This window comes from Myotis nattereri, assembly GCF_964212035.1.
Source record: "Myotis nattereri genome assembly, chromosome: 2".
Lineage (NCBI taxonomy): Eukaryota > Metazoa > Chordata > Mammalia > Chiroptera > Vespertilionidae > Myotis > Myotis nattereri.
In genome coordinates this window covers 7,281,630-7,307,473 of record NC_138076.1, presented here as the reverse complement: position 1 = coordinate 7,307,473, position 25,844 = coordinate 7,281,630, and the positions used below count along the sequence as shown (strand labels likewise).

The 25,844-nt window shown below is 48.7% G+C and overlaps 1 protein-coding gene across 1 annotated transcript in view; it reads right to left on the bottom strand.

The window, feature by feature from the left end:
• WWC2 (WW and C2 domain containing 2) overlaps positions 1-25,595 on the bottom strand; it is a 130,055-nt gene extending 104,460 nt beyond the window's left edge. Inside the window, exon 1 of the mRNA XM_081084078.1 lies at positions 25,123-25,595. Coding sequence (XP_080940204.1) covers positions 25,123-25,253 — 131 coding nt within the window. The 5' untranslated portion in view covers positions 25,254-25,595. The remainder of the gene's footprint in view (positions 1-25,122) is intronic.
• Positions 25,596-25,844: the final 249 nt, after the last annotated feature.

The window sequence follows — 25,844 nt, the reverse complement described above, 5'->3', positions numbered from 1 at the left end:
CACCACACCAGGAGGCCACGGTCTTTGGCATTTCTTTGACTGTAACCACTTTAAAGAACCTAAATTCCTCACAGGCCATCTCCTCCGCCCACTGTTTCTACTCTTTTGTGGAAAAATGACTCAGTACTAACAGTAACATGTGACTATATAAGGAAAGTCTTGGAAGACCATTATATATGGTTCCCTGTTTAGCAGTACGCATATATATGGGATGTTTTATATTTTAACCACAATTCATGCATACCTGAAGTTTTGTTAATAGAAAATCCTGGGTAAAAAAAATACCATTGTTGTGAACATGCATCACTACATTGAGCTAAAATAACTCAGAGGACCAAGTTAAAGAAGGACACGCAGCTAACTGAAATGAGTACCTAGGAAGCAAAAGAAGCCACTGGAAACAGCGACAACCCCAAAACAACGCTGAAAGTGAACATGCTCCCTGAACGCCCCCTGGACAGGTAAACGGGCCTGCGCAGTCTGTGTTAAATGAGAGAAGGAGTGATGGGGAGAAAAACCGCTAACTCCCAGCCATCTGTCAGGCACTGGGCATAAGTGAGCTCTGCAGAGTTGTGTGGCAGCCACTTCTTGGCAGAATCCTGAATGGAATTCCCCAAAAAGCTCCACTAATGTGCTAATTGTTGTTAACAAACAACAAATTGTAATGATCTCTACAAACTCATTCAGGGGCTTTAATAACAGCCCTACAGAACTAACTGTATGTCCGCTTCTCAAAGACTAAAGGGACATGCCTTTTTTAAGCACGTTCCACCACATGGACATTTTGACCAGGTCACTGACCAGGATGATCTCAACCATTCCCAAAAGTTCAATCACCACAGTCATAAAAATGCACTGCTCCACAATAACATCTCCCGAATTTACATCTTTAGACTGACCCTCTCGTCTGAGACTAGACTCCAATAGCCAAATGACCACTCCACATCTCCACCTGCATGCTTCACAAATGCTGTAAACTCAACAGGTCTGCCACTGAGCTCAACCTTGGCCTTCGTGTGGTGTTAACCAACTTGCTAGATGGCAGCACCATCTACCCAACTGCTCAAGCCGGAAAGGCTAGAAGTCATCCCTGTGTTTCACCCCGAACATCCCATCAGTCAACAGATCCTCTTGTTGCCTAGTGTCGTCTCTTTTACACGCAGCCACTTAGGAACAGGAAGATGCTACGTGAACAAGGCAGCAGCGGGGGAGGCTACAGCAGCGTGGACACGGGCTCCCGGGCAGGAGCGCAGGCGCTGAAAGTGAAGAAAAAGGCCAGAGACAAAGGCGTGCGGCCCTGCACGCTGGTGAATGGAGGAGGCCCCACACAGAACGGACGATCCCGCTGCTGCCACAAAAGATGAAAGGAGACGGGTCTATCAGAGAGGCCCCCCAAGACCTGGAGAGCAACCTTCTCTGTGAAGGGCACGGGCCGGGAGCACACAAATGGTTAAGCCACATGGAATGAGAAAATGGACATCTGCACAGCGCTTGGAGCGGAGACGTACACAAATATTTGATAGACTGTACAAACTGATTCAACTAACCTGTGTATTATTGAGACTTTGAAAGGGCAGCTACATGAACTCTTGGCATCTGCAGTGATGGGAAACATACCACCTTGCCGGGCAGCCCAATCCCTTCTTCCAGAAGAATCAGACGGTGGCTCCTCATAAGGAAAAGATGCACGTGTTGCAGTTGTGTCTCTCCCGCGGATGAGGTCTAGGCCTTCTTTCACATAACAGACCTTCACATATTTGAAGACTGTTGTAATCAGGTGACCACACGTTCCCATTTGCCCAGGACGATCCTAGCTCATGCCCAGCAACCCCGCCTAATTGCTAGCAGTTCACTCTTTCACTCTCAGAGCCCTGGTGTGGACAGTAATGTAAGGAGGGCTATCATTTACTCTTCTTCAGGCTGAGCACTCACCTTCTCCCCATCCCCTAAGCTCTTAGTCTGAATGAGCTCCAGGGGGACTAGGATCCCTAAATCAATGACAAGTATAAGCTGGGTAGGATGTCACAGGAAAAACCAGAATCGGTTCTTCCGATCACATAAGAGCCCCTTAGCATTTTCAGAAGTCAAGTCACGCTGTTTACTTATTAAGCCCAAATTACCAATGAAAACTTTTCAGTCCTTTCCCCTGGTTTTTCCACCAGGCAGTACTGTACTTACACAACAGACTTTCAGATTCTAACGCTAGACCTTACACTGCTGCATTAGATTTCATTTAGCGCGTTACTTCGACCAAGTCTACAGTACATTAGGATGCTGATTCTGTCATATACTTTATCTTGCCCTACTTTATCCTATCTGCAAGTCTGATAAACACACATTTTTCTCTAAGATAGTGATAAAAAAAGACTGAACTTAAAGCTATTATCAAAATCCTAAGACAAGCCCAAAGAAACCCCTTTCCGGGTTCCACTGATCCCTCATGGACACCTTAGGGTGTAGTCACTCAATTCCTGCTATGCCCAACTAAACGGTTAACAATCCACACTTCACCATGTTCTTCCTAAGATATAAAATATCTTGTTTATAGCCCAGCAGTGTGGCTCAGTGGATGAGCGTCATGGTTCGATTTCCCGTCAGGACACATGCCTGGTTGCCGGCTTGATCCTCAGTAGGGGGCATGCAGGAGACAGCCGATCAATGATTCTCTCTCATCATTGATGTTTCTATGTCTCTCTCCCTCTCACTTCCTCTCTGAAATCAATAAAAATATATTTTTAAAATCTTGTTTAGACATTATCCCCCCCCTTATCTGCAGGGAATACATTCCAAGATCCCCAGTGGATGCCTGAAACCATGGATAGTATTGACCTCTATCTATACTATAGTTTCCCAATTATAACAATATACCTTAATATAAATGTGGCCTCTTCTCTCTCCCCTTCTCTCTCCCTCTCTCTTTCTCTCTCTCTCTCTCTCTCTCTCTCTCTCTCTCTCTCTCTCACTCACACACACACACACACACACACACACACAAAATATCTGATAACTGAGATAGCTCTAAGTGACTAATGGGTGGGTAATGTATACGGTTTGGATACACTGGACAAAGGAGGATTCACATCGCACCGGGAAAGCATAAGATTTCATCACGCTACACAAAATGGCGTGCAATTTAAAACTTATGATTTGTTTAGTTCTATAATTTTCCATTTAACATTTTCAAATCACAGTTGACTGCAGGTAACTGAAACCATGGTGAGCGAAACGGCAGATAAGGGGGGACTACTGTACTATGTCCACTGCATGAGACTATTTTGGAACATGTTGTCTTGGAGGTTACATCTGGATGTCAATGTGGACACACCGTGAATATAGGATCAAGGACAGAAGTACATTCACGCACAAATATTCACCAAGCCATTCAACAACTACAGCCCCCACAGGTGGCAAGCATTTTGGCTGGCCCTGATGATTCAAAGGTAATAAGTACAAGGCCTCTATCTACACAAAATTTTGAAAAACACTCATTTCAGAGAGTTAGAAGACCCAAATTAAAAAAAAAAATTAATGGAGAGTCCAAAGATTAAGGTGGAGAACAAGGAGGGTGTCTTATAGCAAGAGCGGAGGAAAGAAACTGGATGCGGGAAGAAGAGTCAAAGAGCCCCCGAGCCTGGGCCTCGGGAATCACAGCGTCCACACGCCCCGAAGGCAGACTGGGTTGCCGAGGACAGGGGAGAGTGCGGCCTGGACTATGTCAGTGGTCATGGGGGAAAATATTCCTGTTGATTTGAAGAGTAAATGTATAAAATAATTCCTTTTAAAAAATACTAGAAGAAAAGGAAATGAGTATTTTCATTATCTTCACATAGAGAAAGCCTTTCAAGGCATTTATAAAATTCAGAAGCATAAAGGGAAAGACTGGGAAATTTGATTAAATAAAAATAAATTCAAAACATTCAACCTTGCACCTATTCAAAATGCAACTAATCTTACAGCGTAGTAGTAAATAATAGAGACTATTGGTATAGCATTCTGCTTCCTAATTACAATTCTCTCCCCTTTCTCACACAAAATAAAAATAAACTCCTGTGTGTCTACATGGGCTGCTTTCCAAATCAGTAATTCCTCATCTTTACTCAACCTGGTGTGATGCTAAAGCTACTCTGTCCTCTGACCCGAAAATATGAACGTGCAAATCCTGGGACGTTCTCAGGACATGGCTTCCAGCCCATCTCCAGCAGCCCCTCTGCTGTTCCTCCGGAGCCCCAGCTTCACTTGCCTTGGGAACGACCGGAGTGGGAAGAGAGGACACTACACGCCCACCACCAATCACAGTGAGGCAGGGCCTGAATCCTGAGGGGCCAGGATGCCTGCAGGAGAACAAGGCTCAGCCCTAACCGGTGTGGCTCAGTGGATAGAGCAGTGGCCTGCGGACTGGAGGGTCCCCGGTTCGATTCCAGTCAAGGGCATGTACCTTGGTTGCGGGCACATCCCCAGTAGGAGGTGTGCAGGAGGCAGCTGATCGATGTTTCTCTCTCATCGATGTTTCTAACTCTCTATGCCTCTCCCTTCCTCTCTGTAAAATATCAATAAAATATTTTTAAAAAAAGAAGAAGAAGAAAAAGAGCAAGGCTCAATGCATCTGACCCCTTCTCGCCACAACAGGATCCCGGCTTAAATCTACAAGAGGCTCCCAGCAGCACGTCTCTACCTCTGAACACACAATCCCGGAAGAGGAGCACGGGCCTCACCCTCACGCAATGCATAACAGTGCCTGCTTCTCACCCAGCTCTGGTCAGAAGCGGGCCAACGTCATCTGAATGGACAACCTGGCGGCTTCTCAGCGGCTCTGAGGACGAGAAGGCTCAGGAGACAGAGTCGTACAGCAGGAAAGAGCGGACAGGTGGAGGAACTCACGGGGTCGAAGGCGAGCCAGGGTCCCGGGCAGGAAATGTGAGGGGGCTCTGGCCTCGGAGCCTCGCAATGCAATGGCGGCCTGCACCTGCACCGGCACGAGCAGAGAGTGGGTGTCTTAGACCCTGCGCCCTGGCCTCGCCCTGTGAGGTGCGGGGCCCACCCTGGTCGGTCCAGGGCCAGCAGGTGCCTCATTAGCAAGTCCTGAAGCTTCCACTGGGGTCCCGCTGGGGCGTGGTGTTACCTCCCCCTCCTACCTCGCAGGCAGGGCTGTGGGAGAGCATGGTTCTGCTGGAGCACTGACCACAGATAACCCTCAGGCCAGAGGGAATGCTAGCAAGAAGGAAAGCACTCCGCAAGAGGCACACTACGCCGAGCGTGAAAAGGTTTATGTGGGGCAGCAGGAAGAAGCAAAAAACTAGGCAATATTATAACATTTTAGAGCAACATTAGGTAAGATAAATATCTCCCATTTTCTTTCACAATTGAACACATAAACAACTGCCCTAAATCAAATTAAGTGTTTGACTGAAGAGAAGGATTCATCACGTTTTTCACTAATATTAGCATTTACAAAATTTGTAGCATTCATTTTTATAAAATACCAAATTAAAAGTATTTCAATAATTATGAACTATAACATGATAATATATATTACATATTTATATGATAAATACAACAATATAATAATTATGAAAACAGTGCTTCATAGGCTCCAATACCAAAACGGGAAGTTGTTAGGGAGCACTAACTATCTGTCATCCTCTGAACTCAGCATCTGAAGGCAGGTTCCACGGTGCCCTTGAACTTGAAAACAGAACTGGCGGAACTTGAGGATGCACCTACACCTGCGTCCCAGGGAACACGCCTGTTTTGTGTGAGAGCTTCGAGCCTGGGCATGAGGAGGACTGAATGGGAAAGCCTGTAATGGAGACCAGCCTTACCCTCCCCAATCCCAACACAGGAAAAGCAGCCGTCACCACCCCGGGCATCTCCAAACCCAGGGCAGGGGTGTAGAGCTGGGGACATTTTCTGCCCTTGGGACAATTTCTTTGAGCAAACATTCCATCAGGAACATTTCGGGCGTCTACTCGCTTCTATGCTTTGTGGAGACCTTTGTGCTACCGCAGATTCCAAGTCTGGCAGAAAGAGGAATTCAAAACCAAATATTGATGAATAAATACAAAACAACGATGAAACCGTAACATATCAGAAGCTCTGAGACAACTAAAGCAGTCATCAGTGACCGGTAGGGAAGGAAAAAGTTTTAATCCACCCCCTCAGGGTCCCCGGCTAGGACTGGAAATTAAACTGACAAAGACAGATTAACAGCAGAAAAGCACACAAGTTTACTTAATGAGTTGTATGACACCAGAGCCTTCATGAGGAAAGAAGACCCAAAGGAATGGTGAGACCTGAGTCCTTCTAATGAAGCTTTGATGAAGAGCAGACAGGTGGGGGGGAAGGAATATGTTGGGATAATATGTCCTGAACCCCATCAGATCAAAAGGATAGTTAAAATACTTAACTATTAATATCAATAAATAATAATAAATATAAAATAAGCAATCTCAAATAGTTACCAAAAAAATGAAAAAGCAGAAGGAACGAAAAAATATAAAAACAAAAACTACTAAATTACAAAAACAGTAGTTAATAACAATAAGTTCAAGAGCTGGTTGCTTTAAAAAGAAATACCCAAGTAACTGAGCAATTAGGTGAGCTAGACTAAAAGAAAGAAAAAAAAGAAGCACAAATGCACTAAGTAACAAACGAGAATAGGAAAACAACCGCAGATGCAGGAGAAGGAGAAGAGCATTAAAGGATTATCTTGCCCAGCAAATTGAAAAACACTGCTGCGTTTCCAGGAGGTATAAATATATCGACCCCAGAGGCAGGGAAAATCTAATCAGCCCTATAGATACCAAAAGATGCACTTATCCAAGAACTAACCTCCCTGAAAAAGTGAGATCAAATAAGTTATAAATGTGAGCTCCACCAAACTGCCAGGAACATGCGATTCAATAATGTTTCAACTGTTCGATGAAAAGGAATGAAAGCTCCCAAATTCTTTTTAGGAAATCAGCATGACCTTTGAACCACAATCTAATCAAAAAAGAAGAGAAAAAACTACACTATTCTCCTGAATATAAGTGTAAAAATCCTAAATAAAATGTTAGCAAACAGAATCCAGCGATACATGTTTTAAATGTCCAAAATTCAAAACTAGGAAATTCATTATATTCACAGCTTCAAGCACAAACTGTCTATGGTGAAAAGGCATGTGGAAAAATTCAAAATGTATATCTACTATATATCAAAAAGATACAGAGACAAATGAACACCATGTCTGCAACATCAAAATTTGGGTAATGTTTTTCCATTCTTGCCTGCAGACTTAAAAACACAAAGAAATATAGATATTAGGACGGACCCCCTACGCCCTTCCCTCCTCGAAGGCAATTACTATCCCGATGTCAGAGCAGGTCACTGCTGCTTTCCCACCCTGACCACATGCACCCATAAATGCTGTGCCCTCTGGCATGTGGGGTTTTAATTCTTCCATGAATGATATGCGTACTATGCATATGCTTCTGAAACCTGCTTTGCTTCTCTAGACACCGCCCTCCTGACTGATCTGTGTTGATATACGTAGGAAGACCCCAGTCTGGTTATTCTCACCGCTGTCATTTATTGGTTACACGCAAACGGTTTCCCCCCCTCGTTTTCTGTCTTTTAATTTCATTTGTGCCTTTTGTCACGTCTGAGGTTTTCTGTTGTCAAATGGCCCCCTGCTACGACGTCATACAGACACCCACCTACCTACAGTTTTCTAATAGCCTAAAGTCTGTTTTTCCACGTTGACTTTCCACAAATCCCTGCGCGTGGGAAAGCACCGAAATCCAAGTTCCATTTTTTCAAACAGATGGCCGACTGTACTAGCACCATTTACGGAATAATCCAGCTTGCCCTACTCATTTTGTCATTCGACTCATTTGTAAATACTGTTTACAAATCAGGAATGAAAACAGCAACTATCCAACAACAAAAAGTAAAGGGTATGAAGAGTGAGTTCACAGAAAAGTCTTCTTCTCCAACCCGCAGCCTCGCTCCCCAGAAGCAACCTCTAAGAAAGATCCCTTGTTCAAAACCATCTGGTGACAACGGTCGGACTATGTGAGGGTATCAGTGCCTGATGCGTGTTCTCACTCCACGAAGCCACAGAGGAGGCCTTTGTCTCCGGCACCCATACATCCTTCTTTATCAATCCGTACCATTTCCTTCTGTGAACCATGATTATTAAACACGAATAAAGGTGTTTTTTCAATAAAATGTATATAGACACACCCCCTTTCAGGCAGCTGGCCTTGGCGATTCTAACATAACTGGTTTTCCAACTAAATGATTCTTCATTTTCCTCTTCAAGACCAGAAAAGGAAAACCGACTTTCCTGTATTTTCAATCCTCAAATTGTTCAGTAATTTAGAAGGATTTAATCTTAAAGTGGTAAAAACATCCTTTTTTTTCACTTGCAAGGGTAACTTTTCATCTCCACAGCTAGGACCTCACTTTTTTTCCCCCCATACATTTTTTATTTTAATTTTTGTTGTTGTTGCATATAATTTTAAACTTCTACTTTTTAAATATTTGTTAAATTGATTGGGGTGACATTGGTCAGCATGAACATACAGGTTTCAGGTGTGGGTTTCTATGCTACAAGATCTGTATACTGCACTGTGTACCCACCACCCAAAGCCAAATCTTCTCCTTTCACCATATATTAGCACTCTTATTCCCACGACCCCTGGCATCACTTCTGATATCTTGATGAAACCAGATGTTCAGATGGTTTCCATTTCCACTGGCACTTGCTTTAAAACCTATCAAGTTTTTTTTGCCCTAGCTAGTTTGGCTCAGTAGATAGAGCGTCGGCCTGTGGACTGAAGGGTCCCGGGTTCGATTCCAGTCAAGGGCACATGCTTGGGTTGTGGGCTCAATCCCCAGTAGGGGGCGTGCTGGAGGCAGCCGATCAATGATTCTCTCTCATCATTGATGTTTCTATCTCCCTCACCCTTCCTCTCTGGAATAAAAAAAAAAGTTTTTTTTGGATGGACTGCTTAGGAACAATATCATTATCACTATGGATGAGTATCAGAATAAAGAATATGGAAGTTAAAGACGAACCGTGGAACAAGAACTGAGAATAGTGGAAAGGAAATGAACTTAGTATACAAGAGACAGTCTTCAATGATTTACACATAAGAACTCTCCTTAATGGTTCAAGAATGTCCATCTCAAATACCACATCACATGCTCATTTACGTTCCCACTCTGATCCCAGAATATCTTTAGAATTAACATCCTAACACTAGATCTGTGTTTCAAACTGTGACTCTCAGCGGTACCCTGGATCTGTCTCTTGCTTCAACAGTGTTTGGGCAGAACAGACCCAGGGACGCCCCTTCTTCCAGCCTCCGACCACCCTCCAGACTCCTCCAGTTGCCACCTTTGGAACCCTCTCAGCCATGCTCGGCCTCCGAGACCAGCCAACAATGATTTCTGAGCTTATCTCCTTATTGCCAAGGAACCATGAGCTCCAAAATTCGTGAGAACTATCCACCCAGATGGAGGCTGCAGCAGCCACATGGAGCCTGACATGTGCGGGCCTCCCACACCTCTCTCTCTCTGGGCTTCTGTTTCCACCCAGACCACGTGGCCCTGGCAGGCGTGGGCCACTTCTTCCCGGGGCACTGGGCATCTCTCTCTTTTTTTTTTAAAATATATATATATATATATATGTATATATATATATATATATATATATTTTTTTTTTTATTGATTTTTTACAGAGAGGAAGGGAGAGAGATAGAGAGTTAGAAACATCGATGAGAGAGAAACATCGATTAGCTGCCTCCTGCACATCTCCCACTGGGGATGTGCCCGCAACCCAGGTACATGCCCTTGACCGGAATCGAACCTGGGACCTTTCAGTCTGCAGGCCGACGCTCTATCCACTGAGCCAAACCGGTTTCGGCGAGGGCATCTCTTAAAGATGCAAAACCAGCGTGGTGGCCACATCCTCTTCCCAAGATGGCAGAAACTTACCCCAGATGAGCAGGGCAAACCTCGGAACGCCAGGGAAGCCGCCAGGGTCCTAGAGAAGACCCTGAACCAGGCCCTTTCGGAGCTGCAGGCCCTGGGTTCTGCCTGCAAAGACCCTCAGCTCTGGGACTTCCTGGGAACCACTTCCTGGATGAGCAGGTGAAACTCATCAAGAATTTGGGCCACACCTGGCTCACCCCTGCAGGCTGGTCGGCCCCAGGCTGGGCTGGGCCAGCATCTCTCCCAAAGGTGCACACACAGGCCTTCCCGGGGCTCCTCTCCGCCCCCTGGGGTCTGGCTGCTTGCGCCTCTCCCTGCAACCACCAGAGCCTTGTAACCACCCGAGAGCCCTCTCCACGCTCTGGGTCAAATGGTTACAAACAGCTTTTTGCAGCAAAAAAAAAAACAACAAAAAACATAGAAATCTAATTTAAATTTTCAAAATTAAAGCTTGTTTTTTAAAAAAATCACTGTTTTCCAACATAGCACGTGTATGGCAAATAGAGACGCCGGTGGGAGGAGGAGCTCCCGGTTCCTGCAAACTGTGTAAGCAGAGGGCTCCAGGCTCCCGCTCCAGGGCCGGCGGAGGGAGAGTGAGGATGCGGGAAGGCAGGGGGCGCTCTGGGCAGAGCCCCGTACTCTCCGAGGGAGAACGGATTACAGGATCACTCAGTCCCTGCACGAGCCCACACCCAGACCTCCTGCCCCTAACTGGGGAGCCAGCCCCCATGGTCCAGCCAAATCCCCAGGCCTCCTGGAGCGGGGCTCCCGGAATCTACCACGCGGTACTCCTGCCCTAGCAGGGCCAGGGCCAGGCGCTGTTTGCACCCAAAGGGACCAACCTGTGTCCCTTACCACCACTCACGTAGGTCGACACCGCTAGTCCGAACAGCACAAGGAGTAAAAACAAAATTTAAAAACTTCCCACAGCAGAACCTACGGCAAGTGGAAGCAATCGCCAGGGGTCACCAGGAGGGGGTAACGTTCAGGCTGAAGTGGGGCGCAAAGCACAGACACAAATGACACCAGGGCAAAAACGTCTTTAAGACTGAGGTCAAGTGTTGTGTGGGGAGGGCGGGCGACGGGGTTTACAGAAGAAGGAAAGCTGGGCCGTTTCAGGTAAGTCACAGCCCCCGTGCCAACTCCACGGGCCACAGTAGTAAACCCCGTCAGAGCCTGGCTAAGGGGCCGCAATGCTTGGCCACCCTTGGCTCCCAGGCTGCAGCCAAGGAAGTCTTTCCTCATTTGAATAGTATTTTAGGAATGTTTTGTCAATGTGTTGGATGATTACTCACTTCTACTGCATTCTTCCCCTCACCGAGATAATTATGGCCGACGTAGCAATTTATTTTATAGGCAGAACATTCATGAAGCTAAATGATGACTTTTTTAACCTGCTATAAAATTCATATATTTATTTGTCCACATTTCCCTAAAAAAGGAAGGTTAACTTGAACAACTGTTGCTCATAGCAACACAGGAACAAAAGATTTTTCACATGCAAAATCTAAGCATTTAATTAAAATTCACAAACTTGGATCTCAAACCAAGGCAAAAGTAGAAATGTAAGAATACTAGATTCCCAAACAGAGGCAGACACACAATACATTGTCAGCTATGACAAAGACAAAATAAAAAGCGCAGCTCCCGTGACAAGTTAAGAGAGTCCTTTATAATCACCGTGTTAGTGACTGCTTGTATTCTTACAGGTAGACTTCATGGCATCAGTAAACTGAACGGAAACACACCACCCTCCCTCCTAGCTTCTGTCACTGCCTATTCATGAAGGCTAGAGCCTGAATCCAAATCTAAGCAACTTAAAGCAAACTATATAACAAGGCAATTTACAGAGATTATTCTTCCCCCAAGACTTAAACTCAACTAAAGAGTCAAGGTAAAAAAGAATTCCCATCAAGGTCTGTAATTTACACATTTGTGGTGAGACCAAGGCATTCTCAGACAATAGATGCCCAATAGGGTTTATCACGGGTGGGGAACCTTTTTTCTGCCAAGGGCCATTTGGATATTTATAACATCATTCTCAGGCCATAGGAAGTTAATCTCCTTAAAAATTAGCCTGCTGCCCTGGTTGGTTTGGCTCAGTGGATAGAGTGCCAGCCTGCGGACTGAAAGGTCCCGGGTTCAATTCCAGTCAAGGGCACATGCCCAGGTTGTGGGTTCGATCCCCAGTGAGGGGGGGGGCGAGGGGAGGGGACGTGCAGGAGGCAGCTGATCAATGATTCTCTCTCATCATTGATGTTTCTATCTCTCTCCCTTCCTCTCTGAAATAATTTTTTTTAAAAAGGCATATAATAAATGTGAAGAAATACAGGAACGTGACATACTATAAAAAAAACTAAACCTGCTCTATATGGCCAAACATTCAATGAACGCACTCCCAATGCCTTGGCAGGGCCAGACCAATTGATTCCTCGAGCCTTACACGGCCCGTGGGCCGGACGTTCCTCATCCCTGGTTTAGATGAGAAGAGCTTGAGAAATCCTCCCTCCTTAGTAATCAGTTCCCCGTCCTCAAATGGGAGAGGGGGTACAGAGGGCACCATGGCGCAGGTGGCATAGTGTATTTAGGAAAGCCTGGGTTGGGAGAGGCTGTGGTACAAGGTCAAGGGTTTTAGAGCCAGAGACAAGGATAAAGGATGCAGAGCATGCGAGACCTCCGCCTCTGAAGAACCTTACAGCACGGGCAGGCGGCCCAGGGGACAGACCGTCAGGCTTCCCTCGAGCACCAGTACTAGTACGTGCGCGTGGATGTGGTGTGGGCGTCCTGGGAGGGCACACGTAAAGAGCCGGGTGCATGATTTAACCAGCCGACACTACCAACATGTTTGGGAAAATAAAAAATTCTGAAAAAGTAATAGTTCAACTTGAAGAATCAACACATCACGCATTAGTTTTAATACAGATGCTAAAGCAAGTGCCACGAGAGTGAAGGCACTGGAGACTGGGTGGGGCTAACGTGCTAAGGGAAGCTTCAAGCATCCAGGACCTCCTAACCCCAGGACGGTGGCCGGGAGCCCCCTGGGCAGTGGTTGGAGGCGGTCCGTAGTTACAGACACGGCTCTGAAGTCAAAGACACGGCTGAAACCTGTTCCCATTGCTCGACCGCGTTGTGCCCTTAGACAAGTCACTTAACCTTTTAAGCCTCATTTCCCAAAGTGGGGGCAAGAGCAGTGCCTATCAAAGGTGTCACTGAGTCCATAAATACTTACTGAGCGCGCGCAGAGCCACACGCTGAAACACAGAGCGGGCAGACCGGAGCGGAGGCAACATATGTGGAGGGCTCAACGGGCGGTACCTGTGCATCATCATTGTCTTCATCACCACCTTTAGCGCAGTGGTGGGCGGTGTAAGGCACGTCCCAGAGAGAACAAATAGAGCATCTGAGGTTTCACATTACCTAAGACCTCTTCCATCTCTCCCAGGAATCTCGTCCCATCCCCGTTTTAAACCCTAGCCATGTGGACCCAAATTTAATAACTGAAATAGTCCAGCCGTGTCCCAAACTCAACTCACTGCCCGCTGCCCGCGAGGCCCTGGGAGCCCAGACCCACCTGGACACCAACCACCCCATTCCTCCCGGGTCCTTCCCCATCAGTAACCAGCAGGTCCTTGATCCTTCTCCCCCCATCTCCGCAGCCACAGCCGCCACTCCAGCTAAACATCTGACTGTTCTCCATTAGATTACCTCTCTGCCACAGCTTCCTGCGTTCCTTCTCCCAGAGCAGCGAACTCTTGCTTAAAAACGGGGACACTCTATCACGCGCTCACAAGCCCCCTCATTCCTCCATTCAGCTTCAAACTCCCCAGTGTTGACTGTCTACAGGGTGAACCGGCTCGGACCCCTGAGGTGTCCGCACTGTCTCTTGAGACCCGCCTGCCCCCGTCTGAGCTGCAGGCGCTCGGGGTGCCTTTGGACACACAGCGCAGTCGCTGGGCCTGAGGGCAGCGCGCTGACGGAGGTGTTCTGTACGCACCGGGCTGCTGACCCCAGGAACTACGTGCTGATGTACTTCTGACTGAGACAGCCACACGCTGCTGGAGGCTGGTGAGCGGGCAGAGCGGGACCAGCTTCTCCCTGCGGGGCTCGTCTCCTCCGAGATCTTCACGTGGACGGCTCTCTCTCGTCCTCTGCCCCGGCTCTGCCAGCTCCTCAGAACAGCCTTTCCTGACCACCCCACCCAAGGAACTCCCACTAACCCCACTATCGCTTTGCCTTGTTTATTGCAATCAAAACACGTTCACTAGTATCTTTATGATTTGTCTTCCCCAAACTCGAAAATCCACAGAAGTAGGGCCCCTGTCTACTTTATTCAATGCCATGTCCCCTATACACTGGTATGTGCTTGGCATATAGTGTCTTCTTTGAATATTTGATGAACAGTTGAATGAATGAATGAGTGACTGACTAGGGCTGGGGGGGGGACCTATTTCCTGCCAAGGGCCATTTGGGTATTTATACCATCATGCGAGGGCCATACAAAATTATCAACTTAAAAATTAGCCTGCTGTATTTGATCAAACATTTAATGAACTCCCCCTAACGCCTTAGAAGGGCCAGACCAAATGATTTTGAGGGAGGGCCTTATACAGCCCGCGAGCCGACGTTCCCCACCCCTGGACTAGGGGGTCAACTCGGGAAAAGCCGGCTGGGACAGACACACAGCCGCAGAAGCAGCCAGGGTCCCTCAGATACTTGTATTTCATTTACGTGGGCCCGGCCCTGCAGTGTCCAGCGCTGCGGGGACAGGCAGCGAGCAGAGCAGAAGTAACAGTGCTCATGCAAAGCAGGCCCAGCCTCGACTGCCGTGAACCAGCTCAGGACATTAGCGGTGCAGACACACAGGCGCTCCCCACGCAGGAGACACCAGGGCGTCTCCAGGAAGGTATCTGGCTGCACACACTCCAAAGGCATGCCTCTCCAGGGAGCAAGGACCGAAGGGGCCTCAGACAGCCACGTTAGCTGTGTAGTCTCTGGATCTGCAATAGCAAACCAGGTGTTAATGTTACGTTAAGTTCTCAGCCAGGGTGGATAGGCTCTGGGTCATACTGTGCCATGAGAAACGTCACTAGCAGAAAAGGAGAAAGGGAGGCAATGAGGGAGGAAGTCAATGGCGTGTTTCCAACCAGCTCACACAGCCCGCTAATCAGCAGGCGAGAAAGGACGCCGTGTGGACAGTGACTGACCAGCCGAAATGAACAAACCTAGACTTAAAAGCTGACAAAACTGACGACCCAGGGAGGCTGTGTACAATATGGATTCCACACATCCATTTACTGTCACCATCTCAAGAAAGCAGACTGGCCTTTTAATGTATCTCTACGAGAAGCAGGAAACCGCGGGGTGGAATGTCGCACTGCGTGAAACCGCATGCGCTTCCCGTCTTTGCAGGGAATGTTGCCCACCAGGCTTTAAACTTGACCAAAAACCAAGGCCACTGCGTGGGGAGCACCTGTGTGTCTGCACCACTGATGTCCTCCAATGGAGCAATGTCCATAGTGTACACAACGCATTCCACAGGCCGCCACCAAGCGGGGACTGGATCAGGCGTTTACACTGCAGATCCCTGCAGGTGGCTGTTTACCCCTCACCCCGCCATCAGCACGCGGCCCCCTGACAGACCCCCAGAAGGCAGCACCCCAGGAGCGGCACCAGGCACCAGGAGGCAGAGCCTGTGCGCCCGCCAAGCCCACACCCTCGCTCCGTTTACAGAAATGCCAGCGACACTTTCTAGCTACAGGTTAGTCGCTATTTTAGCAATCAAAATACTGTCAGCATTTCTTTCGCATGAAATTTCCTACCTCCGGCCAGGGGAGACCAGACAGGTTCAATGCCCACCTCTGTTCCCAGCCTCCGTCCGGGCCTCTGTGATGGGGTGCACGTTCCGGGGAAAGGGCTCCCCGAGCCTCACTGTGTCCTCACTGCAGCCCTGCCCACTGCCCGCCCGCGCCACCCCGTGCACGCCCCCCGGCACTCCCCACTGTCCTCTGGGAGCCAGGAGGGCTTTACTGGGTAGGAAAGATGATTCAGGGTTACACAATTTTGGTTTTCATGGCATCTTTGGAAGAACCTTAACTGTGACAGGCACCTGCTTTATAAAGATAATACGTGGAGTTATCTTCTACTTGATCAACATCACCAACTGTGATTTTTTTTTTTCTGGTTTTAATCCTTACCAGAGGATATTTTTTCCACTGATTTTTAGAGAGAGTGGAAAGGTGGGAGGGGACAAAAGAGAAACATCGATGTGAGAGAGACTCAGTGATTGGCTGCCTCCCGCACACACCCGGATTGGGACTGGGGGCTAGAACCTGCAACCCTGGTACGCGCCCTTGACCAGGAATCGAACCAGAGACCCTTCAATGCTTGGCCCGATGCTCTAACCCCAGAGCAATGCCAACCAGGGCCAACTGTGAGATTTTTATAAATGCTGTCCACATGTCACAGGGAAGTCAGCGTTTCCAACTGCTGAAACAGACACTGTAACACTTAGCCTTCCCACAGCAAACGGTAAACAAACAGCGGCGGCCACTCCGGAAGGTCACCTGGGCCTGTTTTCCTCACGTCCCTTTCCCAGTCCGGCTGCGTCAGGGAAGAACGGGCCTATGAGGCTGTAAGTGACATGCTGCCCTGCGGGAGAAGAAAGGCAATGCCAAGTTCAGCATCCACGCCTGATCCAGCCTTGCGCTGCACAGCGCCCGCAGTCCCAGCAGACTGCGGACTACATGAATGATCAGCGACCACCTATCACATACTATTACCATTTCCCTTCAATGCTGACCTAAAATATTTTAAAGATTTTCATCATCTCGCTTTATATCAGAGGTTGGCAGAATTTTCCTGTAAAGGGCCAGAGACTAGAATTATTTTAGGGTGAGTGGGCCACAGACTAGCATAACCTGTCGCATATCCTTCGTTGCTTTTGTTCACTGGCAGCCCGAATGAGGCAACCCAGTTCTTAGCTGGAGAGCCGGACAAAAGGAAGGCCGCCGGCTGGGCTGGGGCCGGGCCGTTCGCCCACCCTTGCTTTTCAAGTATCCCCAAAAAGCCATAGTTACTCAGAACGCTCACATTTCGACTCAAGAAAAAAACACTTCCAACCGTTTTTGTGTGGGGTACTTTGGTAATTTTTTTAAAAAATAAACTTTTGGCCGAAACCGGTTTGGCTCAGTGGATAGAGCGTCAGCCTGCGGACTGAAAGGTCCCAGGTTCGATTCCGGTCAAGGGTATGTACCTGGGTTGCGGGCACATCCCCAGTAGGAGATGTGCAGGAGGCAGCTGATCGATGTTTCTCTCTCATCGATGTTTCTGACTCTCTATCTCTCTCCCTTCCTCTCTCTGTAAAAAAAATCAATAAAATATATTTTAAAAAATAAATAAATAAAAAATAAACTTTTGCAGAATAGTATTAGATTTATAGAAAAAATGCAGCGTTATAGTACAGAATAATCGTACGGAGTTTCCATATAGCCCACACTTAGTTTCCCCTATTAGAATGGTACATAAAATCAATGAGCCAATATCGATGCATTATTCACTAAAATCCATGCTTCCTTCGGATTTCCGTTTTCTGTTCCAGGAACACCCCTGGACACCACATCGATCGGGTCTCCTTGCCCTCCTCTTGGCTGTGACAGTGCCGCAGCCTTCCCTTGTTTGTGATAATGACGACAGTTTTAAAGAGTACTGGTCAGTTGTATGCATCTCTGCATAACCCATGGACACAGACAATAGGGTGGTGAAGGCCTGGGGCAGGGAACAGGGCTAGGCTAGGCGGAGTCACTGGGGGTGGGAGGGGAAGGGGGGACATATGTAATACTCTGAAACAATAAAGAATTATTTTTAAAAAAGAAAGAGTACTGCTCAGATATTTTGTAGAATGTCCCTCTATTGGGCACTTGGTGGGTGTGTTTTTCTCATGATCACACTGGGGTGAAGATGGTTTTGGGGGAGAAAGCCCACAAATAAAAGGCGCCATTGTGACCACAGCATGTCAAGGGGACAGCAGCATGACTTACTGCTGTTGCCATTTACCTTGATCACCTGACTAAGGCAGAGTTTGCCAGGTTTCTTCCAACCATTCTTAAAAAATAAAAAAAAATAATAATAATAATGATAAAGGTGAATTTAACTCTCACCATTTATAACTAGCTAAAAGGTTTTAAGTATCAAATCATTTTGAGTAAGCTGACTGTATACACACGAAGTATAATTCATTATCTATGCAATTCACATCTATGCTTCATAAAATATATCCATTCGAGATGAAGACAAAAAATCAATGTGTCCTTCGTCGGTATATTCGACTTCTAAATCCTCCCAACTCTTCCTCCCAGGCCTGTGAGAAAAGAGGGAGGTACCATGAACTGAATTAAAAGTGGCTCTAAAGAAAGCAAAATGGACAGGGCTCCGACTTGCTTTGGCTTTTCAGTGATGATCATGCAAACTAGACCGTCAGCAACCTGAGCTGGGAGGAATCTTATCAGCTTTTTATCTCCCAGAGTCCAGGGGACCTAGCTGGCTGACACAATAAAAACTACTGGTTAATTGATGTGTACACCTTCGGAGTTAAAATAATTCCGCGCATGCGGGCAGGGAAGAGCGATGCGAGAGAAGCAAGGCCTCTTACCGAGCTTTTCTTGGTCAAGTAAATAGTGAGCGGACACAGAAAGGTGGGGACCGTGTCCAGGCCTGAGAGGCCGGAACAGAGGGGAAAGCTTGGGTCAAATGAAGGCCATCAAAACACTCTGAAGAGGGAAACGCAAATCAAAACCACAGGAAGACACTACCTCACCGCCACCGGAGATGCTTTAGGAAAGAGAGAAAAAAACAAGTGTTGGCGAGGACGGAGAGAAGGCGGAACCCTCAAACCTGCTGGTGGGGTGCAAAACGGTGCACCCCCTTTGGAAGATCCTCACAAAGTTAAACCTAGAATGACCATGTGACCTAGCAATTCTACCTCCAGGTCCATTTCCAAGAGAACTGAAACATATATTCATACAAAATTACATGAATGTTCACGCAGCATTCTTCTTAATAGCCCCAAAGCGGAAACCAGCCAAATGCCACTCAGCTGAGGGATGGGTAAACCAAGTGCGGTATATCCATACGATGGCACAGTACCCACAGTCATACAAAGGAACGGAGTACTGACACATTCTACAACATGGATGCACCTTGAAAATATGCTCAGTGACAGAAGCCAGACACAAAAATTATATGATTCCATTTATATGAAATGTCCAGAATAGGCAAAACCATAGAGGCAGTAAATAGATGAGTTAGTGGCTGCCAAAGGCAGCAGGGGTGGGAAAAGAATGGCGGATGAGCTCATTGTGGGTATGAGGTTCCTTTTTTGGGGTGATAAAATCGTTCAGGAATTACACAATGGTCATGGTTGCGCACAGTGAATATAGTAAAATCCATTGAATTGTACGCTCTAAGATGGTTAAAATGGTGAATTTTATGTGATTTTGTAATCACAGTAAAAGATAAAATAATGGAAGAAAAAAAAACAACACTGAAGAGGTTGAAAATATTCTGAGCCTCTATGTCTGGTAAATCATTTCTAACCCACAACTTATCTACACACTATGCCCTTAAAAATCCCTTCCGCCTGCCAGAGTGGCTCAGGCAGCTGAGCGCCATCCTGTGCACGGCCGGCCTGCCGGTTGAGTCCCAGTCAGGGCACGTACCTGGGTTTCAGGCTCGATCCCCAGTCAGGGCATGTACAGAAGGCAACTGATCGATGTGTCTCTCTCACACTGATGCTCCTTTCTCCCTTCATCTCTCTAAGATGAAGAAGTTAGTCTAAAATTCTATCAGGAAATCAGTTCGACCAATATCCATGACGTTCACAGGATGGAACATACCCAGACCCAGGCCGTCTCGAGGAATTTCTACTGCGATAGGCTACCGGCTCCGGCCATTTCAGCAGCTCCCACATCAGCGAAATGAAGCTGCCACGCCTCTCGCCGCGGTGGCATCCCGCTCCCAGACGTCTGCCCAGTGCCACGGACGAGCAGCATGGCCAGCTCCCACAGGCACGGCGTGCCCACATGAGCTGGGAACGGCGGCCGGCTTGCAGCCTTCGCTCACAGTGGCTCACAGCGGAGTGCCTGGCGGCTACAGACTCACTTAGAAATAATCGTCTTTCTTGAAAAAGCAATTTCTGCCCTCAGTCTTCCAACCAAATTCCACTGCCAACTACGGACTGTTCAGGTCACTGCGGAACTCTTAGCCGTACGCGGAGCAGCGGCTGCTCGCTCCAACAAGCATCCAGCAAACTGCTGAAAGCCAGAAATATTTCCTTGGGAATTTTTGGAAGACAGTGCCGTTTTGTTTAACTTGGTGCTTCCCAGAGTGATTTTTTATTTTTAAAAGAAACCTTCCTTTAACAACCTCTCCACACGTCAAATACCGTAATCACTCAAATAACTCATCAGTCACCGCTGGGCACCCAAGCGGGGAGCCGGCGGCGGGAGTCTGTGCAGCCGTCTCCGGCGACGGCGCTTGCGATGTAGACAGTAAGCGCCGATTGTGTTTTCTTTGCTCCTGTAAGCAATTCACATCCGCATTAGGACCGGCAGGCAAACGGTGGCAGCTACTTCTCTCGTGATTAGTGATCTAACTGGAACATCAATGGTTGCCAGTTGTTGGATGGTGATGGGTGACTTTTTTGAAAGTCCAACCATAAGAACTGGAAACAAGAGAGTCGCTCCACTAATATTCCTTCACTTAACATTTCTTCATTAACTGGCCTAACTGGCACGCAGCTAACACCTGCCGCACACGGGACACAGGAAGCAGCAGGAGGAAGCCAGGCTGGGCTCCTGAGTTTACACTCTAGCAGGAGGGTGAGCCCGACGCCTTGCCGTGACTCTGAAGGAAAGAGGACCCAGAGCCCCCTCACGATGTGCCAGAAGTGCACTCAGTCACCGATGACACCCTCTTCCTCCTCACGGTCACAGGTGACCCGAACCCAGGATTTCTCCCCTTCCATTAGGAAGTACAGGTTGCTCAACATCTCACACTAGCCTTAGACCAAAGATGACAATCTATTGGCAAGTTTTAAGGTAGTCGCTTTGTGGGGTGGTAAAGCTTTTTTTTAAGTTCAAGGACACAGTCATGGTCCACTTGGGTAATGGTCCATCCAAGAATAGAAAAGGGGGCAGAATTCTCCTGGGAGTTTGTCAAACCATGCACCCCGTCTCCGAGGCCTGCCTACCTACCTTGGCCCCTTACTCCTCCAAGAAGCAATGAATCCATCCAACCGTTTTCTCCCGTGTTGAATATGGTCTTTTTTTATTTTTTTAAAACACCAGGCCATTTGGCCATGATCTATGGGCCACCATAAACACCAACTGGTGCAGTCAAAGGGCGTCCTTGGTGAGCCAAATAGGGGTGACTGAGGGAGCAGACCCGCAGAACAGCGCTCCTGGGGGAGTGGCCCTTGGGAGGGGGGAGTCACGCCGGGGCAAGAAATTAAGGACAGGGAGATTTCCCCAGGATTAGTGAGAGGGGAGGAGGAGGGCAAAGTCAAGACTGTTACAGTAAAACTGTAATTTATTCAGGGGTGAGACAGCGCTTAACTCTTCCCCTAAATAGAACTTCTGAGGTGGTCAACTTGTTGGGTCCCCAACAAGCCACACTTCCGAGGATGCGTGAACCAGACATGGCTAACTCGGGGGTCACAGGGTTGTAAAAAGTGGACAGGAACCTTTAAAGATTAGTAAGGACTGGCCAATCAGCCTGAAAAATCAGCTGGGCAGACAGGCTGTGCCCTACCCGAGGGCTGCTGAGCAGGTGGCCGGGCAGCCTGGAGGAAGGGAAAGGGCACCAGATGGGGAGTCGGACGCCCTGGCTCCACGGTCACTGGCGATAGCCATCTCCCCGTGGCTCCATCTCCTTGTCTATGACTGGAAGACAGTAACAGCGCCTCCCTCACCCCTCACATCACAGGGCTAAAGGAGAACAAAATGAGATCCCAGTTAAAGAGCTCGGGTTAGTGGCTGTCCCACAATGAAGGCTGAGAAACGTGTGCTAGTATTTCTACTCTTCTCAGGGGGGACCTGAAGCTCCACTCGGCTCCCAAGCTGGAGCAGCACTACAACTACTACTGTTTGGCTGGGCCCTAATGATGGGCCCCCAAGCATCCCTATGAGGTAGGTGGTGTTATCTTCATCTTGGAGTTGAAAAATGGAGGTGTAGAGGGATTCAGAACCCCATTTAAGCTGACTCGATCAGGTGGAACAAGGAAAGCTCTGATCGCGCCTGCAAAGTCTGCGGCATTATGTCAGCCACCTCCAAAAGCTTGAATGTATTGTATTTTGTTTTCTTAATATGGTTTTTTAAATTGATTTTAGAAAGAGAGGAAAGGAGAGTCGTAGAGAGACAGAAACAGCGATGAGAGACAGCTGACCGGGAATCGAACCGGGGACCTCTTGGTTCATGAATCTACGTAGGCTCAACCACTAAAGCACACTGGCTGGGCTTGAAAGTATTTCAAAATAATACTTCAGTATTCTGAAAACCACAACTTGTTCAATGAAATAATGTTATGAAATCCCCCATTAAATATGCATAATTATTTAGACAATCAGAAATACCTCTCAAATTCTGACAGACTATCAGAAACACAAAGTTCTTTTTCTTAACATAAATATGGCTGGATAAATCATCCTGGTCGTTTTAATTAAATGGCTTTAAAAGTTCAAAAGCACTGCAGACCCACAGGGCACCCAGTCCCTTTTCCTTCGGGCCTTGTCATCGGACCCTGTGGAAGAACGGGCGCACTCAAGGCCTGTGTAACATCTCCTTCCATGTTCGGTGCGTGCGTGAGTGTGAACCAAAACTGCCTAGCTAAGAGTTCTCCGAAAAGCCTCTCCCAGCATCTCTTACACTATTTAGCAAGACTGGCAGACACTTCACTGTCCTAAAAGAAAACACAAATATGTCAACGTTGACTCTGTTCTCAAGGAATTGTCTTTTAACACTTGGATACTGAGATCCAGAAATAATCTGTCAAGTTGATAGATACTTAAAAATCCAACAATTTCAAGAAAGCTGGAATGATAAGTCGTCTTAGTCAAAACTGTTTGCCTCCAGCAAATGAACCGGTTACCCAGTTTCTTGAAAACACAGTTTCTAATAATTGGTAATCCATTAACAGTTTAAAATAACAGACACGCTTAACTTGTTTAAGAAGCAGTAATAGGGATACACCAAGCCATGTCATGAATTTCCCTTCCCTTTCTATTTGCTTTGCCCAGGCCTTACATATTCTTATAACCCTTGCTGGTAAACACATATAATAAGACATGAAAATGGAAGAAGAGAACTTGAAATGCCTGAATATTTCAAGAATCCATTGCAATTTCAATAACCTGAAACTCCAAGTACCAGCAAGCAGAAAGAATTCCCACGTAACTGTAAAGGTCAGATAATTACACAGGTGCCTTAAAAGGCCCTGTTGGGTGCACACCATCATTCCCGGCACTGACTATCTGTTAAGTAGTTTCAAAGCGCAGCACCTGGCCTGGAGCAGGGAGTGTATGACCAAAACCGTATCCGGGGAGTCTGTGAAGGTGTGATGCTCGCATCACTTTCCCGTGGCAGGTAACAGGCAGCCGGGCTGTGGCAAGGAGAACTCCACACAGCTGCCTTCCCTCATCTCAGGAGGGAAACCTACACCGACGCCTTCATGGATAATTTAATAAGGATTGTTACATAAATTTATAATGTAATTTATGACTTTCTATAATTGCTCTTCTACAGCTTCCAAAAACAATATTCTTAGGACTAAAGTAACTGGGAATATAAAGTATGAAACTATATTTCAGCTTCAATTTGAAAAAAGGGTAATGTTGTGTAGAAGCACCTAGAAAAGGTTATAAACCCCTAAGGCCACATTCCACAAATAGCTGGGGAAAAAGTTTCAGAAATGTTGGAGGTATCCCTAATAATATGTGTATTTTATTTAAAATCACAATTAGAAATAGCTCCTTAGTGGACGAATTACAAGTTTACAATTAGGAGGATCTCATATTCTTATAATAATTCTAACTATAAAAGTTCCCTGCTCTGGCCCATATGGATCAGTGGTTAGAGCGTCGGCCTGCGCGCCAAAGGGACACAGGTTCGAATCCTGATTCCCAGTCAAGGGCGCGCAGCTGAGGGGTTTGCGGGGGCGTGCGGGAGGCAACCAGTGGATGTGACTCGCTCAGTGATCTCCCCCCACCCCCCTTCCTTCCACTTTCTCTGAAAAGCATGGCAAAAATATCCTCAGGTGAGGATTAACAAACAAAAAAAGTTTCCTTTTAAGGATTTAAAAAAAAAAAGATGGGATAGAATAGATAGAGGAAGAACATCTGTGGACACTCAGGTACACTGAGGCTCCTGAGCCCCTGATTTTGTCCTGCTTCTGCTCTGCACGCCCCAGGCCCAGGGGAACGAAAGTGCGCGCTGGTCCCCACAGGAACCAGCGAGAGCTCCCCAGGAGCCCGGGTCAGCGCGGGGTGCACCTCACCGCTTCTCATGCAGAAAAGGCTCTGCCTTCCCAAGGTCTGGAGTCGGTTCGAGTTTTCAGGTGAAGACGAACAACAAGGCAGCAAAACCCCGAACACATGTTTCTGAAATCTGCGGGGCAAAACCAATGACACCCACCCCGGGGGCCTGACCGAGGCGCCCCGTCTGCAGCTCCCAGCCCCGGTGGGGAGCCAAGGACCGCCGGAGAGGGGCCCCGGGCGGCCTGGACGGCGGGCTCCCCACCTTCACCGAGCCGGCCCCCTCCCGCCAGCCCCCCTCGGGCCAACTTCAGAGGCTGGTGAGCTCGGAACCGGGCTCAGGTGGCCCGTCTGGGTGCGCTCACTGGACGGAGGGCCGGCCCCGGCGCCCGTCCCGCCCGTCCCCCGGGGCCCACAGGGTCCACAGGTCCCGGGGGGCGTCGGGAGGTGGGCGGGCGCAGGGGCCCCGGCACAGGCGGTCCCCAAGGCCCTCCTCCCAGGGGCCTGGCGGCAGACCTTCCCGCGCCTTCTTCCCGGACCCCTTCCCGGACCCCGCGACGCCCCACGCCCCCCGCTCGGCCGGGTCTCCCGGACAACAAGCGCCCGCCGCGCCGCCGCCCACCTGTCCCGGGGGTCGATCCAGCTGGTCCTCCGGGTGTTGTGGTCGATGTAGAAGACCTTGCCGTCGTAGTCCCTGGCCTCCTCCCAGCCCCGGGGTAGCGGCAGCTGCCCGCTCCCGGCCCTCCTAGGCATGGTCGGCGGCCTCGCCGGCGAGCGGCGCCTCCATAGGGACCCGGCGCGGGACGCGGCGGGAACGCGACTGTCCGGCCCGGGCGCCGGCGAGGGGCTGCGGGGCGCGGGGCGCGGCGGGGCCACGCGCGGGGGGCGCCGCGGGAATCAGTCCAGGAATCCGCCGGGGATCAGTCCACCATGTCTGCGTCGGAGCCCGAGATCGAACCCTCCTCCGCCTCTTCCTCCTCCTCCGCGCGGCCGCCGCCGCTGCCTCCGCCTCTTCCTCCTCCTCCTCCTGCTCCCCGTCCCCCTGCGGCCGCCGAGGGTCGCGGTGCCCAGGCTGCCCGAGCCGCCGCCGTCTGGGCTCGGATCCGGGAAGCGCGGCGGAGCGGCGGCCGCGGCGGCGACGGGCCTCCTCATTTGCGTGCGATTTGCATGCGCCCCGCCCCCCGGCCCGCCCCGCCCGGCTCATCTGCATGCACATTCCTCGCCGCCACATTCCAGGGCTTAACCCTGCCGCTCCCGGGGCGGCGCGCGGGGCGCGGGGCGGCGGGCGGGCGGGGGAGGGGAGGGCAGCGGGCCGGGGGGGAAGGGAGGGGCCTGGAGGGCGCT